We start from the raw sequence: 19,578 nt of genomic DNA on the forward strand, positions 1-19,578 counted from the left end.
TAGGGAGGAGGCTTCTTTGTAGTTTTAACCAGTTAATGGCATGAGTCATATTAAGTTTCTCCAACATACGGCCCCTGACAATATTGGACAGGTATCATTCAGGGGCTAAGATACGTTTGTACTGTGGTGACGCTGCGAACCCGCTGTAATTGCTGTACTGGAAGGGGATCAAGAAGCATTTAACATGATGCCTTTAATCACCAATGCAATTACAGTGCCACTGAAGCAGATATGTTTTCCTGCTATCAAGTCATAGGAACGTTTGAAACATGAAGAATTTTTTCTAGATATGCTGGAAAACCTTGTTCCAAATAAAAATACACAACCTGAGATTTTGTAATCATACTTGATTAGCATCTGTGGTTTAAGAATCTTTAAAATGAAATATTTAATGCTTTAATGCATGTTACATGAAAGCATTTTTTTCTCCAAACTCCTTAGTCTTCCATCCTCAAAAGACAACTAATCAAAAATTATTTTCAAGAATTACTATTATTCTGGTGGTGTTTTTCATGCATTGAGAATATACACCTATACTAGAATCTTTACTAATTTTCAATCTGGTGTAGCTGCATTGTTCTTGCTATTTGTGAGCATTTACATTAATACTGCTAGTTCACTATTACCTTAAAAAGTATAGGAGACATCCTAAAGCAGATGAAACTGAACATTTTGTATTGCCCTTTTGCACTTGGGTGGAGTTAAGCTAGTATTAGTTTTTAGCGTTTCTAGTTTGCTTTTCTTCTTTTAAAGATGGGATGGGGAAACTAAGAAGTGTCTGACTCTCTGCTGGAAAATGTAGGCTTTTGTTACAAAACCTTCAGTATTTATTAGGTGTCCCTACCTAAGTTTCTTGGCAGAAAATTGTTTTCATTAGGGAGACTGAGTATCCTGAGATCAGGCAAATATCTGTATACTTTTTTGAAGTCTTTGAATGCGCAGAATTTCCACATGTAATTTGTTCTTGAACCTTCAGATTGAGATTGTCTTTTTTAGATTCTGGCTATTCTGATCACCTACTGTACATCTAGCAGTCTTGTCTTTGAGATTTATGGCTAGCCTTTCAACTTCATTCTCTAGATGTGGTTTCGTTTGTTTTTCCTTCCCCTCTCCTTCCTTTCCTGCCCCCCCCCCCCACCCCCCCCCCACCCCCGGGAGAGGGGAAGGAAAAACAAACTTCCAGTGAAGACAGAGTACAATGCATGTTGATTTGGTTGGTACCTTGCAATGGTATAGTGTCAAATGGCAAGAAAGAAAAGGAATAATTAGTAGAATAGGGCTTAAACTTGAGTAAATAACTTTGAATGCTTTTAGTAGAGTAGATAAGGCCACACCTTCACAAGAATGTACTGGAAGTAACATGGAAATGGAATCAGGGAAGCAAACAGACGGGCTGATAAGAATCTTTGTTCTTCAGTTTTACTAGCTAGTTACATACTTTGAATCCTGTGTACATATATTTTTGGTATTTAATGCGTCTCACTGGCTCTTGCTTTGTGTTGTGCACCTTTAACCAGAGATGCAGATACTGATCTCCCTGATATTTGGACTATACAGTGGTCTGCATGTGCATCTATCTGAAGACTCAAATAGTTTCTTTTGCTATGAAGATTTGTAGACGCAAAAGCGCAAGCAAGGGGATGATGGTTCGGATAGCCTCAAATATGTGTTTTATCCTTACATGTGATTTATTTATTGCTTGAAGTCTAAATATGTGATAACTTCCAGGATTTCTCATTTCTTTAAATGTCTTTCAAAGTCCCTATGTCATTGTTACAACTTTCGTGACTGTGTTGTTAAGGGAGATTGTTTGTTTTGTTTTGGTTTTTTTTTTCTTTGGCAGCAGAAGCACTTTTGATACCTACACTTGTTTCTGACCGAGTCCAGTGGAACTGTTGCATGCAATCATTCTGTAGCCTCTGGGGTTTTCCAACTGGTTTGATGTATTCCGTTGCCTTTTAACTTGCTCTGCCACTTGACCTTCCGAGCTTGCTTCACCTTGTGGTTTCCAATCTACATAATAATTTTGTGTCACCCTTTAGTTAAATGGTTTCTTTTTGACAGATGGAAGTACCTTCAAGTGGGGTTTAACTTTATATTCTGCTGCAGAGATAATACCAGTCTATTTGACTTGATTTATTCATAAATATGAATGTCTTTCTGAATACTAGCTTAAATTATGTACAAATGGAGATTGTAAATTAGCAGTATAAAACTGGCTTTCTAGGGATATTGTACATGTAAAATGTATACTGTAGTAATTCTGAATTAGGTGCTGTTAAGCTTGAAGCTGACTTTTGTGAGAGAAGTCTGGGAATTACCTTAATATGTCCGGTTAAAAACCATGGTGATTTTATACGTGATTCAGAAGCATGTCAAATATCCTCAATCTACCTGTGACAGAAGGATGTACAAATGTTGGGTGTCAGCCTAAAGACTTGCAGTCCAAAACATGCAATTCTCGTTGCCAGGACTGACTTTGAATTTTAGCTTCACTGTGCCTTACCCACCTCTACGCCCATGATTTCACTGTACGTTCCTACAAATGTGTTGCTTTCCCTGGAAGTCACCTGCTCTAAGTAGAGCTGGCTGCTGTGACCATCTCTTCCCTATGAAGTGGAAGGAAAGGAGGCTGTGTCATAACCAGGACTGATGCTTTAGAGCTCTGATTGTTTCAAATAAAATTACCTGAAGAAAGAACAGATATTGCAAATGTATGATACATTTGAAAAGGCTATCAGGAGCAAAGAAATTTTATGTTTTGATGTTTCTGGCTGACAGTATGAGTTTCTGGTGAATGCTGGAGTTGCCGGGAAGTATTTAATGTAAAACAGCAATGTAGTTAACAGGATTTGCTTCATGGAGAAAACAGCAATATGTGGGTTTGCTCAATTTTAGAGTCCAGTGAGAGAGCCCTTGCCTGCTGTGAAGAGGAAATCCTAGCAACGAGAGGAGGGATTTGCAGTGTAACAAAGAGCTGTCAAACACGTGTTTTACTTGACACACGTTGACATGACTCTCAGATAACACCTAGCAAGTTTGATGTACGTAAACTTCTTAATGTGTTTTCTTTCTAACGCTTCTGTTCTATTTAAATATTGCTCTTTCAAAAGGGGCTTATTGTTGATCAACACTGTTACTCTGTCTCTAAAAAATGCCTTTTGCTTAGTTATAGTTTAATGTTGATGGATCTGCAGTGACATAAGCGAATCTGTAAAAGAAACTAAAAGACAGAAATGAAATGCTCAAAAGTTTATATTCTGATCTTACACAACAGTGTCAGACTGACTTAGATGCCTTAAAAAAGCATATAAGAGGATCAGAAAGTGATCCTTGAAACTGTAATGGTGAACTGAAGTTATTTGGCTCACAAGGTCACTTGTCCAATAGCACTGCCCTTTCAGAAAATCTGGGGTTTTTTGTGTCTTATGAGTAAATGGCAGCCTTTTTTCTTTTTTCAGATGCTGCATGGTGTGTGTGTGTGTGTGTTCTTCAGTGTTAGTGTGCTGATAAGTAAATATTATATGAGGCTTTGGACTGGTATTTAACAGCTGAGATGGATGATTATACCACTGAAAACATTTGTCATTGCCCGTTCCAATGTCATCAATATGAACCATCTGAACTCTGCCTTTCTTTTTCTTTGCTGCCCCTGGGGTTTAATGGCTTTGCAGAGAAGCTCCTGCCTGGCATATTGAGCTGCTCCAGAAGGTCTAACCCATAAGCAGTGAGTACTGAACTGCAGCACACTAATGCTGTAGGTGTTGACTCACCATGCTGTTTTTAATTGCAGTTCTTTTGAAGGTAGATAATCTGTGCAGACTGTCAACATAGATATTGAATCTTTGGGTGTGTTTCAATTTGATGATGTATTTGTATGGCTACAAATGCTATTCTGCTTTTCTTTTCCTGGGAATTAACCTTTCTCCCATGCATATACTGTTTGCATTTAAAACTAGCTTTTATGTGTCTGTGGCTCTTGCTATAGCTGGCAAACGCTTTTGTCTCATATCTGCAGTGAACTGTGTTCTTCTAGAATTCTTGAGCCTGATGTAAACCAGCTTTCAAACGTGCATGAATTGAAAAGCATCTGTAATGTCTTAATGTGACTAAGATATGGTTGACCAAGTCTGGATTTACTTTGTTATTGGAAAGTAATTCAAAATATCCAGTTGCAAACTTGGGGCGGGGGGGGAATTATAATTCTAATAAGTGTGTTCACTGGTGATATAATTGCTTTGGAAAAAAAATTGTCATAATTTTTGTCTCGAGATAATAAGCAGTTTAGATTTTTATAATTTGTACGTTGCAAGATGCAGATCTCATCTCAAAATTCCATCCATGTTTGGCTAGAAATAGAAAACAACTGTTTTGAGTCTCAGTTGTTTTTGTGTATGCATATTTCTCAAGATAAGGATGCAATTGATTTGGCTATATCGTATGTTCCTTTTAGAGGCTGCCCTGAGGATGCAAAAAAGTCTTGTGGACGTGGACAGTTTTGGTACAGCCTTGCTTGTCAATATGTACCTTCAGACCTGCTCAGGACGGTGTTAATGCTTATACGTAATGGCAGAGCTGATTCAGGAATGCTGAACAAATCAAATATTGGGCAGTGTGCATAGAAACTAGGTTGCTCTTACCTAAAGACGTTTCAACATGTGGAGAGCTTCTGAGAATATTCTCTAGCTCACTTTGCAAAATGGATGTTGCGATGCTAGAACTTTCTGTGAAGTGGGAGAGACTTGTTCTCCCATGGTATATTGCTTTGGGTAGTGTCATGGTAGCCCTAGAGAGGTCTACAGCTTTTTTTTTTTTTTTTTTTTTGGTGGGCCTCCTGACTTTCTTTATGAGGGTGAACACTTGTGGCATAATTGCACAAACACTTTGGAGACATCTGGGAGGCTTAAGATATTGCTGTCATTCTCCAGCTGTTTTTCTCTCAGCTGAAGGTTACTGCCCTCAAAGTTGAGCCGCACTAATGCATCATATGAACTGTCCTAGTCTGTGTCAGTGCAAAGTCAGCCAGGTTATTTTAAATTACTGCTGGGTGCAGCTGAGGGTGGTAATGAACAGCTCAAGGTAATAACTTCTTAAGCCATTCCAGCTAGACTTCCCAGAGCACATCTGTCTGTGTCCTTATAAGTGCAATACTTTAGTCTCTCTATTGCTGTACCGTATTCAGGATTTGTCAGGACTGCAAAGCTGTTGCCAAGGGGAGTCTAATACTCAAGTGGAATGTATTGGCTCTTCCTGTCTATCATTACTATCATATTGCAATAGAAAGATCCGAATGATGAGTGTATAACATATACATTAAACGGTAAAGTAAGCTTATTTTCAAATATGAGGTAAATGTGTGGAAGTCATGTTTTGGAATCTCTTTAAATTGGAAAAGGATTGCCGTATGAAGTCTCTTCCCCTGTCCCTAGTTCAGCCACTTCTAGCCACTTATCTTTGATTCCTAGCTATTTAAGTTCTTACCCTCTCTGTACCCGTGCTTCATTCCCCAAAAAACTTCCCTGTGATTAGAATTATAATGAATTTTTTAGCTCTGTTTTTTTTTATTTTTGCCCCAGGTCCAGCAAGACTATGAATCTCTGTTCCAAATGCTTTGCTGGTAAGTGCAGTAAAAGGTTTTGTGTTTTTGTCAGTTTTTCAAAACCACATTGTTGCCATCTCATTCAGGATTTATGGATGGATTTTTCTTCTATCAAAGTGTATATGTAGTCAGATTTTTCTCACTTTGGTGCTTCATTTATTTGCTAATCAAAAACCTCTTGTGTAAATGTACCAGTCAAATCTTGGTCTTGAAGCCTGTGGAATCAGGAACACCCGTGAACTACAGAGTTCTGCTCTCAGCACAGCTCCTATATGGATGATGTGGCTTTCAAAATGCATAAGTCTGAATTGTAATTTGGAATTTTGTACGATTTATTTTGTAATAACCTCTGAAATCTGGTATGGATTGAAAAGGAAAAGTTGGTATAGAAAACCTCTTGCTCCATTTCTTTTTATCTTGCAGCACTTGAGTATTAAATCGTCAGTAGCTCATCAGTAAGCTAATTCTAATTGCTACATATTATTTTCCTATTGCAAGGTCATTTCTACTGTGTAAAATGTTAGGAATTGCTATCTAGCATTTTCTAGCTTTGCCTTTCTGAATTTTTTTTGGTGATATTTAGTATTGTAAACCTATTTTTAATTGTAAGAAAAGTGTTGTCATAGTTTATGATTTTTTATTTCTCTTTGGGGAACAGATACAATATAAGAAAGTTCAGAATTTTTTTTTAAACTGCCATTCATTGGCTTGTATATGAAACATTAATATTGAACTTGCAGAAATTTTTTTGAAGGTCATTGGTTTGCAAGGGAAAAATAATAGAATCTTTCAAAATTAAGGCAAAATGTACAAAAAAAAATTTTAAAGCTTTTTCTGAGTTTTTTTTACAAAAAATCAGTTTTGATTTGTAGATTTATTGGGCTCAGCATCTCTGCATTAAACAAACACATGGGAAATAAAGATTGTCAAGGGATGTTCAGCAAAATGAAAACAGCCAGAGAAATATATGCATCAAACCTATGAATCCCTGGAAAGGGTATATTGAAGAAAGTGCAGGTCCTTTCTTGTGCTCCTTCCCTGCTGACCACGGTCAGAAACAAGCTAGTAGGTGTTTGGTTGGACTCAGTACAACTGTTATGTTCATATTAGCACTGTAACCAGCTTCTGTTTGCATACCTCAGAAATGTGGATTTTCTGACTTTGGGGTATCAGAATGGCCCATCTCTCATATTCTGGGTTGAACAGAGTACCGAAAACTTCACAGCCAGCAAGCCAGGCATTAAGCACAACATTTTTTTTTGTTTGTTTACTGTTGTTAGGGGGTTTTTTGTGTTGTTTGGGTTTTTTTAACAAGAAGGACAATTCATGGCTTGTATTCTGTAATTCTCTTGAAAAGCCATTACCTCTGATCAAGTTCATTTTTCTATTGTTAAAAATACAAGATGATATCTAAACATTTGTGCGATTGGGGGGGAGAAGCTTACCTTTTAAGATTTTTGAGACTTTACAACATGTATATTTTAACGAAATAAGACTTGAAGAGTTTGAATAACTTAAAAAGCTACTGCCAGTTGGAACAAAACTGAGTATTGTGGAAAAAAGTTAAAAATATAAAAAAAGTAAATTTGCTGATTCCTTCAACAAATAGTGTTGAAATAAGCAGTCCTGTTTGAGTAGTAACTCAGAAACTCAGTGTCATCAATCTCACGTAACAGTCTTTCGTTTTTTTTATGTTACTGAAATATTTTTAGTAAATTTTTTGTGCAGGGTTTCCAGCCACAGTATTGAAAGAGAAAGATATATGCTCTTATTTCTGTAAGTTTAACCACCACAGATAGCAAGATTTTAGGCAATTAAGCTGTTGAAAAATGTTTTTCACAGTTCCAGACACTCCAAAGATACGTGAAAAAAGTTCCTCTTGTTGTCTTTTAATATGCAAGTTATTCATTCAAATGTATCGCAGCAGACTTATATGCAAGGGAAAATTGGGAATTATTTTTCTTGACCATCCTTTCCTTTCTTTTTTATTTTAGAAAAAAGAAATCCACACAACGAAAAAGGTTAGTAACTTTATTAAATGATGGGGTTCTTTTTCAGAGGGAATCCAGTCTTCCTGTTTTTTGGGGTTTTTTAAAATAATTTCAGACACAGAACAGCAAAGCCCCTTGCATTTGTGTAAGCATTATCTTTTTATATAAATCATGGGAGAAGGGCAACATGTCAGCAAGAGATGCAGTCATTGAATTTACATTGCAATATGAAATATTACGTGAAACCTTCCTGTCTTTACTGTTTTTTTCAGACCTTCTGAACTATGTACAAGTTTATAGATACGTGATCACGAGCTCTTCTTTACTTCTGCCCTTCCTGTCCTCCCCATCGTCAATCATAGTTTGATATCTGTGATGGTTAATTAGCACAGAAACGGAGCAAAGGGCAATGGTCATGGGTTGTCAGTTTGCCGTTTTGTTTGATCAAATACTTGTGATTTCTAAATTTATTATCAAGATAAATTCACTGAATTTTCACTCGCCTTTGTCCCCAGATTAAGCAAACAGCAAAAACAACACGATTATGTAGCAAGGAATAGTTGAACTCCTTGTTTTGGCTATCTTTGTGCATTTTTTTTTATAATAATCTGTGAAAAGTATTCCTGTATTTATTAGAGATTAGGTTGTTCAGCTGTCTATGGCAAGAGCAAGCTGGATAGTGCGCAGATACATGCAACCCTTTGCCTAGAAGAGCCCAGTGCGTTGATCTAGATCTAGGAGGTTCACTAAGCTCTCTGTACAACCAGAAATCTGCTGTTCATTTGCTACAGACTAGTTCTTGGCTTGCACGTAAAAGCTGATAAATACTGGAGAGGATCTTGAAGTTAGCTGTCCTCTTCAGCCCTCTGTGCCTCCTCTTCACCCCCTCTGCCTCTTCCAAGAATGAATACCTGACTTGTTTTATTTAAGCCCTAGAAGCAGCAGACTCTCAAATTTTCAAGAGCCTCTCTGAAATAATTTCAAGTTAATTGTACTTCTGCAAAATACTTTACAACATTCTGTCTCCAATTCAGTGCTGACCACGTGCTATCAATGCCTCGGAGTCTCCAGATACAGTACAAGTGTAATCTTATGTATTAAATTGCTTCAAATAAATTTGCTCTTCAGGTGGTTAAGGTGTAGTTGCTTCAGACTTCTTGCACATCCAGAATAGAAATGCAATAAAGTGTGGATTTTTTTCTGAACAGAATATGGGCTGGTAAGTCAAAAAATGCAAATTACGGCCACAGTATTTTCCTTAGTGAACACCACATCTTTTTTTTTAATACTGCAACCTCTGTACTTTCAATATGGTAAGCTGTGAAATCTGAATGATTAAATTACAGGACAGTGATGAGTGAAATTTTTTCAAAAGTACTCTATTAATCTAACTTTGCTCCTGTTAAGTTTATGGAAGTTTTTTTAGGAACTTTAGGTAGGGGCATTATTTGAGTACCTTTGAAAAGCCACTATTACAAAGTAGTCTCTTTCAGGCAGGAATTCTACAAACATTCATCAAAACACAACCTGGTACCTCAAGAACTCAATTTTAATTGGAACCTCTGGGAACAGTCACAGAACAAACTATTACAGAGTAAGAACAAATATTTAAATACAGAAGACAGTAAAACTAGGCTTTCTACATAAATCACCCCCAAAAAATGCAGTCTGCCTTTAGTCTGCCTGTTTGTGAGTCTAGAAAGTTTACTTTGCGTTATGGTGCAGTCAGCATTGGAAAGAAGGGTGTTGGAAGTGGATTTCAGATTGTTCAGTGAAGCTGAAGGTAAGTACAGCACTGGAGGATTTGGTGGAGAGATGTGCTTAGAAAGCTGGAAGAAGATGAAATGATGATTAGAGTATTCATGGATTTGTGAATCAATTTCATAGACCTTCTGTCTGAAGGTGTAATTGAAACTTCCAGAGGTGGGTGTCCATCTCACTTCTTAATCCAGCTATGCAATGTTTATGTTCGTGTTCTGTGAAGTGCTAGATCAGCATCACTGAATTTGAGAAAATACTGCAACCATATAACCCAACAATTCTCTGAGTTTTAAGCGCCTTGACTCTTGGTTCAGTTTTAATTTTAGTTTTAAATCAAACAACTTTTTTTACATACTGGTATCTTGATGAGTAAAAATTACAGATTTTTAACCTTAATCTGTCAAGTAGGAAATCAGTATTGCTGGAACCACATAGGTATGGTCAACATATATACTTGGCTCTATGCTAGATTATGAAATTTTATAATGTCAGTCGTGTCTTTTATTCTCCTGAATTTGAAAGATCTGATAAGGGGAAAATAAAAACAGACAGTAATATATTCTATATATCATCTGATTCTAGAAGTATCAGATTACTCGGTATTCTTTCTGTTTTCTGAACTCACTCAGATATTGGACTGTAGAGTTATTTCATGGTTTTGTGCATCTTAACCCTTCTGCTTTGTTGAGCAGACCTTTATTTAGTCATGCCTAAGTCACACACAGTTTTTGAAGCTTAAAAAATTGGTAGCGTTATGTGACTCAGAGTCACTGCGATAACACAATTTCCTCTTACTCTCAGTCTTTGTAAATCCTGGGGGCTATTTAGAATGCTGCCTTGGCTGGCAGTAATAACACCTACTGTGAGTATCAGCTGGTGAAAGTCAGCATTCCTACCTAAACAGATTTTGCTGTTGATCCACTGCTAACTTGATCCTCAGTCAAGCTTTCAGCTGTCTTACTGGAAACCTTTTCAACAGGTGCATACTGCTAGTTCAAATTTTGTTATCTTTACTGTGACCTGTTTTATGATAAATGATATATTATACTTCATTCAACCCTTCTTCATAAAATGGTCATTCGCGAGTGATGAAACATCTGTTGTTTGCATTTTCTGTATCCTTGTAATTTCTGATGTGATTCCACGTTTTAGTACTTTGCTGGAAAAGCAGCAAGCATTTACAGAAGTTTGAAAACAGCATTAAGTACTAGTTTTCTTTATCTGTACATAAAAAGTTTCTTTTTCAGTATGATATTCCCTTTGTTGGCTCCTAATGGAAGCCGGTGCCTCAATTTGTTACTTCATTACACTAGAATTTGTTGCTGCATTCATGTCTGTCTTTGTATTTTGAAGTACATGGACTGCTCGCTACAAAAACCAGCGGTCACTGGCTGGCACTTGTGAGTAGTCAAGTTTCATCTCCAACTTCTGTTACACAGTCGGGCTGGAAGCTAAATAATTCTTTGGAAAATTGTATAGCTGGTTAAAGTGGCAGCAAAGATGTTTCTAATTTCTAGAGCACCTACTAATAAAGAATGATAACATTCCAGATATAAATGTCGATATTGTTTGGCATACATTTAATTTCTTGTACTGTATGCCCAAAGAATTTTTAAAAGGGGAAGGGTGGTAGGGGAAAGATGTCTTAGCATAGTGAACTTGGAAAGGTGAAATGTATGCTGTTTGAGAAAGACAATCACCGTGAAATGGAATTAAGAAAAGCAAATGGATAAATTACTTTAGTTGCACTTATTTATAAGCTTGATTTTCACTGCTGACCCCAAAGACTTTTTACTCTGTTAGTACGCGTTATTCTGCGGCTTTGGGAAAGGATTTATATGTTTTTAGTTTACTCCTTTTCCTCTAACCTGTCTTAAAGTTTTGGAGGGAAAAACAAATTAATAGAAAATTAGTTTATTTAAGTATAGTTGTATTATCTATGTTTAGGATTAATTGTTTTACTTCTGTCAAAAATTGTACCATCAACCACATTATTCAACATATTTGTGCTACTTGTTCCTAGTACTCAATATATGCAGAAGTGGAAATATGGGAGAGCACGATACCTGAAACTTTCTAGGCTTGCTGGAGTTTTAAGAATTAAACAGAGATCACATTTTGAGTGGAGTTAGCATAATGTTACTTAAGAGGTCCATATTTTTTTCTCTGTCTGTGCTATCATGGAATGGAAGTTGTGGAGTACAGGCTCCTATGTTGCTTTGTGGCAGTACTGATATGATTTTGCTATGCGTTATATAGACAGGCGTTACACATGGTGTATGGAAGACCCAGCACTCATCTGCCTGGGACCTGGCTCTGTGAGGCATTGCGTGCGCACCGGTGCAGTGTAGGTTGTCAACAGGGCCGATGACTCAGCTGCTGGTTTGATTTGCTCCAATTACTTTCTCCTTTTTCTTGCTCCTTCATCTTCCCCCATATAAAATAGTGGGAAGGGGCAAGCACTGGTAGAGGACAGACCCATGAAGTATTTGTATTTCTGTACAATCGTTACTGGAAAAAAGAATTTCTTTCACAACTGACACTCAAATGTGTATTGAGGTAGGACAGGTTTTTGCTTTTTCTCTTTTCTGTCTACTACTGACTTCAAGTTAGTAGGGCTTTTTCCAGTCACATTTGAAAGTATCGTTTCACCAGCACAGTCTAGGAAAATTGAATGCCTTTTAATTAAGAACATTAACATTTTGCAGTCAATCAATCCTATCAAACTACCCTGTAGGATATTAGTGGCTGTTTCATTGGACTTCATCTTGGTATTCACGGTCTAGTAATCTGGGGCTCATTTGTTAAAAATATAAATTGTACTCAAATGAAAATATGACCTCTTCTCAGTGCTGGCTACCTGAAAAGACTGCCAATGGTCTTAATTTAATTTTTTCCTCTGTCTGGACAAGATGTCACTGAGATTTTCCATGTGTTTTCTTTCTCTTATCTCAGGGAATTGCCAGTCCCATTGTACAGATTGATCTACAAGCAAAGAAAAGATCTCAGCCCTTTTTTGCCTCAGACTTGCATTATTTTCAGTTTTTCATAGCTCGGTTTTCTAGTATGTTTTCTTATTTATGATAAAGCCAGTTTCTTTCTGTTTTGTTAATATCTTGTTCACCTTCTAACTTGTAACCTTTCCAAATGACTCGTTGAAACACTAGCTGTAATTTAGTCTCTTGTGTGTAGGTTCTCTGATGATGTAAAAAAAAAAGTTTAGAAATACGACTTAATTGGCATGATGCTTGCACATTGCCAGCATGAAACCAAAGTTACCTGTTTAGGATGTGCAACCCACAGGTTTAATTTATTAAACTTTCTTGTAACTCCATTCTCCTGTAAATGCATGCATAAGATAGGAGAGGGAATGTTTTCATTTTTTTTCCCATTTAGCAATTTGCTTGAGTTATAGAAAAGTCTGTGCTCTGTTTTGTGCATTTGCTCGTTTGGAAAGCTTCTATAGTTTATAGAGACTCTAGTGATTTGTTCCTTAGCCTCCCTGTGGAGTTTGTTCCATATTACAGTCTAATTCCATGTCCGTGTCGTGCACTCCTGAGCTGTTAATTTGTACATTTCGATGCAGTTTGTTTCATCGTGTTTTTGTAATCCAAACTGAATGTAACGAGCTATGTGCTTTGGGGACCCAGCCTTGCCTTGCCAATTAGAACAAGTGGTTACTGAGAGAGAGCATGTTTTAAATAAAACATGGCACCTCTGCATGGGACCAGCAGCCTTTGGGGAATAAAAGAGGATATTTAACTCTTTCCCTCTGAGAAGTGAGGTCAGTGTCAGTGAGCACATTTTAGAAACATTCAGCTCATTCCTTTGGGAAATATGATGCAGATTCATGTTTCATCTTGCAATAAAATTCAATTTGTCATTGGAGACGTGTTATGCAGTACTGCATGTGGAGTATTTAGGAATGCACAAGGATAGCTGTCAAGCTGACTGCATGTTTTCTAGGATGCTGGTTGCTAATGCTACCTGAAAACTGTACAGGACTAGCAGCTAACCTTTCTCTTCCCCCGTGTACTGCTACCCAAGAGGCTCGGCTAGGACAGGAAGAGTGCCAGGTGGTGAAAGACCTAGTTGCAAAATGTATTTTACAAGGGAAGGAATCTAGAAGCAACATTATTAAATAAGAGTCCTAAGGTCATGTGCTAGGTGACAATGAGGAAGGGCTCATTGTTATTCTGCCATTTTGAGGTAACTGGGAAAGGGTACCTCCCTGACTATCAATATTTGAGGTTGTTGCAGAAAATTGTTTAGCATTCTACTGGTCTTCACGCTAAGTAAACTTCCTGGTGAATTCAAGCAAGACACAACACTGATTTTAGAAGTTAACTCTACTTTGCAATCTTCCTTGCATTCCAGCCCCAACATTTCCTTTCCTCTCTCTTCACTCTGACTTGCATGTTCTACATGCTTGCGCATCTTCAAAGGGAAGATGTTACTGTCCAGCAACAACCTTTAGAATTTAGGTGAACAGTCATGGCAATTGACTTGGACATTACAACAGTCCTTGCATACACAAGCAAGGCAAGACCAAGAAAAACTCCCTCGTGAAAACCTTTTAGCTCAGCAGCTAGGTGTAAGGGAACTATAGCTGTTCGCTAAGGTGATTTAAGCTGTTAGGTAAACAGGTGTACAGGACAACTGTGATCTGGATAATAGAACAAAATGTAGCTGATGACTTTTCAATTGTCAGTTCATTTTATGTGAAATGAATGTTATCTAGCAGCTAGACAGCTAGCTAGGAACTTGAGACCCAATTTCCTTTTCACAGTCAATGAGCATTTCTTTGTGATACTAGATAAGTCACTTTTTATTGTCTTCCACTTCTGTTCCTCATTAGTTACTGAGAGATGATAATATTTCCTACTTCACTGGAATGTTTCAAATAAAATACGTGTGATGTTCTGTACAGTAACAGTGGTCATCTGAGGAGCTGAGATGAATCTAGAGCCCTGTCTTGGGAAACAGAAGGTCATTTTGAGAAACAATATCTGTATTTTTCTCTTCCAGATCAGCTTGAAGTAAGCATGCCATTAGCACATACTAGATTAAAATGCAATTTGGCCATCTTCAAAGTCAGTCAAGGCCCTCGGGCTGAGTAAATTGCCAGAACTCTGGGACGAAAGCTTGGTGGTTTGGTTGTATGTAATGCAGATTTACCCACCCACTCCCCAGCTCTAGCATAGTGATAGTGCAGGAAATTAGTGTAACAAATTAGTGTTAGGTCTTATGGAGGAGGAAGGCAATTTTCTTTCACAAAACCTGTAATGAAGTTGATTTTGTCTATTTATGCTTTCACACCCCTATACCGACAAGCCCCAAGACGCATGTCTAGATAGTCTGGACAACATCACCCATGTGTGACATAGGGAGCAAGGAATTCTGGCTGTTGAGCCCTCACAGTGACAACAAGCTGATCTTGAAGTTGCCTTTTATACCCTTGAGGAATGGATGCTGTGAGGCACCTTTTATTTCTCTATGTTTTCTTAGCCCTCATAAGTCTTAAGCAAAATGCTGGAATTTCAGTTCTGTTCTTTCCCATATGTGGCTATTCTACAGTTGTAGTTCTGTTCTTCAACTTCTTGACACTTTAATTCAGTTTGTTTCTCTTCTTAATTTGAATGAAATCACATTGTGCTGTTGTGATGAAAGTGTACCATTTATTTTAAACCTTTTAATGCTGTTACTTGTGGAGCCTGCAAACGTTCCAGTCATTCTTTATTCATACCAGTCATCATATATCTATTACAAATCTTGTATGTTCTCACAAAGTTAGTCACCAGAGGGCAAACTGCTCATGCAGATTTGGTGAATACAACAATAACTTTGCTTTTTGTTTTTGTTTCAGAAAAAGCCCGTTGTCTATGAATGAGTTTACATGTAGTATTAATTAGATGGAAAGTGAAAATTATAATGACTGTCTTCTTTGGAGATGTAGAAGTTAGTATTTTACGTTGAATGAAAGAGAATTTTTAAAAGCTAACATTTAAACTGTTGGACTAATTTGCAAGCTTTGGGGAGGAAAAAAATCCCCCTTTAGATAAAATGTTTTCTTGTGATCACAGCAAAATATCACTTTAATAATTAGTCAGGGAGAATAATAATGGGCTGAAATAGTTTCCACTAGGAATCTGGCTTTAACCTTAGTTGTGAGTAGATGAATCTCCATAATGATGGTGTGGGGGATCTAATGCTGGGGATCTCCAGGCTTGCAGGACTGTAGATAAGGCCTTTCTTGAAAAGATACCCAAAATAACTGCATCTCTAGTAATTGAATGTGTATGATGTTGTTCCTTGGCTTTGCAGAAAGCATAGACTGTTGACTGAATCTGGCACTGAAGATCTAGGAAATGACAAGACAGGTTGTGGTGCCATAATAATTAATCCAATTTGTGTATATGCATTATAACTGTCTTTCAATTACGCTAAAAGGATCAAAGAGTACAAGAAAGCATAGGATTGCTGGCCTAATCTCCTGGTTTAAATCACAGGTCATTAAATATCATCTAGGTAACCTCTGTTTGCTGAAAATGTCTCCCTTAAACAGATACCCTGTCCTGATGTGAAGACACTGGGGATTCTGTGTGAACAATGGGCACTAGAATTTCTAATGAATAACCTCCCTCACTATTAAGTAAGAAATAAGGTACACATTTTTTTATTGCAACACTACAGGGACATTTCCACAGAATTATATTCTTAATCATTGTAGTGGATAGGAAGCAACAGAAGACATTCTGTCATGCCCTGTATCTTCTTGCTACAGCATTTGCACATTAACCTGAATAGAGAATAATTACTTTTTGTCCAGAATTTCTTTAGAGAACTAATTAGCCCCCTAGTACTTCAAGAAAATAAATAATTTACAATCTCGACATTTATGTGAGTTGAGGTAGTGATATTCTTGTTCACTATACATAGATAAGAATCTAAAGCACAAATGTCAAACATCCACAGATATTGAATGTCACCTTTGAGAAGCCTTGGGACTGTAGTCCTTTCTTAATCTCCTTCCCCCAAAGCATATAATTTTATGACATTTTAAACATTGAAAGTACAGATCTCCCTACCTTTATGGAACTGCAGTGGTACTGAGTGCTTCTGCTGGTGGGGACCCAAGAATACCTATATGAACATCCTGAAAATAAATAGGAGTATGAGGAACTTAAAAAAGTCACGTAGTTCTGTTGCAGAGACAGTGGGTAGAATTTAGTTATCTCTGATTTCTCTTCTGAATTTTCCTGGGCGTTAAAATGAAGTCAAGAATCTAGCAGAAAGGAACTTTGCTTTTTATAAAATTCTGCTTGTATGTTTTGAACTACTTTCATTCTATCCAGTAAACAAATTAAGGGTCCTCTAAAAGAGAACTTCTGTGATTGTTTGCATGCATTATGAAAGTAGTTTAAAATTAAATACAGAGGTCAAATCACAAGTGTACCTAAATGATTAGGTCAGACACTTACCAACTTCAGACTGCTTGACTTTTCAAGCTTAGTGTCAGATTTTGCCATCCTGTAATGCCACCCCCTGTGCTTCTGGTATAAATAAATACAGTTATGTGGAACTGTGACTGTTACTGGGCCAAAGTATTTGGAAACCATGAGTCAGGAGTGTTGATTCTGAGCTGCTGGGTTGCAGTCAGGTCACAGGTTGGACCCAAATGCTCTGTCTCACTTGTGAGACTTCAGAAGTGCTGAAGCTGAACGAGCAGTCTAGTGGTAGTCTTCTATGAAGTCCACCTTCTGAGATTGTACCTCTAGTGATGCTCTTTGGAGCATAATGCAACTCTTTTCTCTCTCCTTTGCATTAAGACTTGCTGTGGGACAAATCTGGGGGGAGACTGTGGTTTGTATATCTGTAACTTCTAATGTTACTCACAGTGTAGCTGTTTCTTAATTGCGTAAGTGAACACATAAATTTCATGATGAACAAGGTTAATGAACTTACTGTGTAAGGAGGAAACTTTGGAGCTTTCTAAGCTTTGTTTTGTATTTATGTCCATTTATACACTAGCAGTTCAACAAAATTTGTAGCATTTTTGTTTGATCTCAGTTCCTAACTAACAGAAGCTTTCATATTTTGGGACTGGGGCATTTCTGCCCGGCTCTGTGTGAAAGGTCCCATATAAATGAAGAGCAAGTTATGAACAGCCAATAGATGTCTTGGGGGGTTGTAAGCATTAGAAATACTCAAAAGTAAACTCGTCTATCTCAAATACTTTAGGACTTGGTATTCATTTGCTTCCAGTTAAATTCTCTTTATCTGAGGTGAAAATTGTTTACAGTGAGCTAAATCAGCAATAAAAGATATATTTCTTCACTGGTAATTGTATAAGTTACAGGCTTTGTTTACTTAACCAAAGAAGGATTTTTTTTGCCTTCTGTCTGTTTTTTGCTTCAGAGTAGGGAAAAAATCCTCCAATACTTCAGATGGTGTCTGAGGAGGTAAATATCAGTGTCTGGCTTGTTTCTAGGCTGAAAATGAAATATATCGTGCTATCTACCATTGTGTTTTAGCGATGTTTAGTATAGTGTTACTGCTCTTAATAGACAAGCTTTCGTTCACCTCTGTTGACATGTCCTGCCCTGCAATATGTGATGAAATAGAAAGCTGATCCCAGTGTAGGTGACTTCACTCTTTCACTATGACATTTTCTGTGCCTCAGCAAAGTCTGTGCATCACTTCAAGTCCTCAGCAGAAATGCCATCTACTGAAGAGCTTTAAGCAGCAATTTAAAAGCTAGATTTTTGACAATGCTGCCCCCCTCCCCGCTTTTTTTTGGGGGGGGACTCACTAGTGTCTAGAGAAAACTGTGACAGATGTAAATAATCCTAGAAGTGCAAAAGCCTATAATGGGTGTTGACATCTACCCAGTTGACAGAGGTACGTTAATGTTTAGAAATACCTCAAGTATTAGTCTTTATTATGCACCATTTCTGTTAATGTCTATAATTATTATTTTAAAAGAGTTAAAATTATTGTATAACTGGAAACTTTAACTGTAAGGGTTTAAGATAGACATAGCAGTCACTTGTTTTGATAAATAGCACAATAAAATCATAGCTGATGCATGACTACTGCTACTCAGGTGACTGGATGGGTTTCAATATGAATAACTTTTTTTTTTTTTTATTAATTGGGGTCTTGAATCTATGAACAACTGAACTGAAAAAAGGAGTATATCTGAATCCAAAATCAAGATGACAGGCAGTATTGTCCAAATCAATATGTCTGGTAGCTGTGGATAGCAGTAGGTCTCCAGCGCGTTTCAGTCTATCTCCACCCGCGCCCCCCCCCCCCCCCCCCCAAGGATCTTGATGTGGCTCAGTTGGGGGAAAATACATGGGAATATTCATCAAACAGGCTTAGAAATGCAGAGTGCTGGTGGAAGCTTTTGTAACAGAAGCTGTTTTCATTGGTGGTAACCAAAAGAGGTTTTTGATGCAAAGGTCAGATTTCATGTATTTGTTCCCACTTGAGCTCTTTTTGACAGAATGAAAGCTATTTTGCTCTTGATTTATAAGATATTTACTGTGAGTTAGTACTGCATAAACATCTGACATTGTCAGCACCGCTGTGTTCTGCTGACCATGCCCTAGTAAATGGTGAAAAGAATTGAAGATATTTATTGGGGCCTTTTCTGTAGGTACTGTAGCAAAGTACAGAATGTCCATTTACAGGAGAGCAGGAGTAATTGTTTTGTTTTTAACTTGAAACCATTTTCTCGTCTACACAGCAAGCTGCAATAGGTAACTCCCTGTAGAGAGAGAATGAAAAGTCGGTTCTGACTCTTTCTGTACACACACCTGAGCCTGAGAAGTTAAATCATACCTTAACCTACAGGGAAGGAAAACTTATGGCTCGCTTACTTTTGTCTTCTGAAGATGTTGTCAGTAGGACTTGAAAGTGTATCGCCATTTAGGAGACTTCAGAAAATAGTCAAAGTACCAAACCTTGTGTACTATTGTGGCAGCTTCTTCTATAGTTAGGGTTACCAAGCTATTCAAAGGAAAGTCTAGCTGCTTTAAAAAAAAAAAAAAAAAAAAAAAAAAAAAGTTAAGCAGATAATCTTACTGGTGTGAAGACACATAATTTACATACATTTGAGTTGAAGATGATTTTGGTGAAAAATAAGAACAGTTTGTAACCCTTTCTACACTCTAGTAAAATTGATCAGAATCCATTTAATGGATTTTGTAAGGATTTAGC

At 37.3% G+C, this 19,578-nt stretch overlaps 1 protein-coding gene across 1 annotated transcript in view; it reads left to right on the plus strand.

Annotated features, from left to right (window-relative positions):
* The window catches only part of ZFAND3 (zinc finger AN1-type containing 3), a 145,188-nt gene that overhangs the window by 28,617 nt on the left and 96,993 nt on the right, over window positions 1-19,578 (plus strand). The window contains 2 exon segments of the mRNA XM_075412803.1: window positions 5,577-5,617; window positions 7,594-7,620. Of these exon segments, the coding sequence (XP_075268918.1) occupies window positions 5,577-5,617; window positions 7,594-7,620 (68 nt within the window).

The sequence above is a fragment of the Opisthocomus hoazin genome, chromosome 2, assembly GCF_030867145.1.
Source record: "Opisthocomus hoazin isolate bOpiHoa1 chromosome 2, bOpiHoa1.hap1, whole genome shotgun sequence".
NCBI classification, from domain to species: Eukaryota; Metazoa; Chordata; class Aves; order Opisthocomiformes; family Opisthocomidae; genus Opisthocomus; species Opisthocomus hoazin.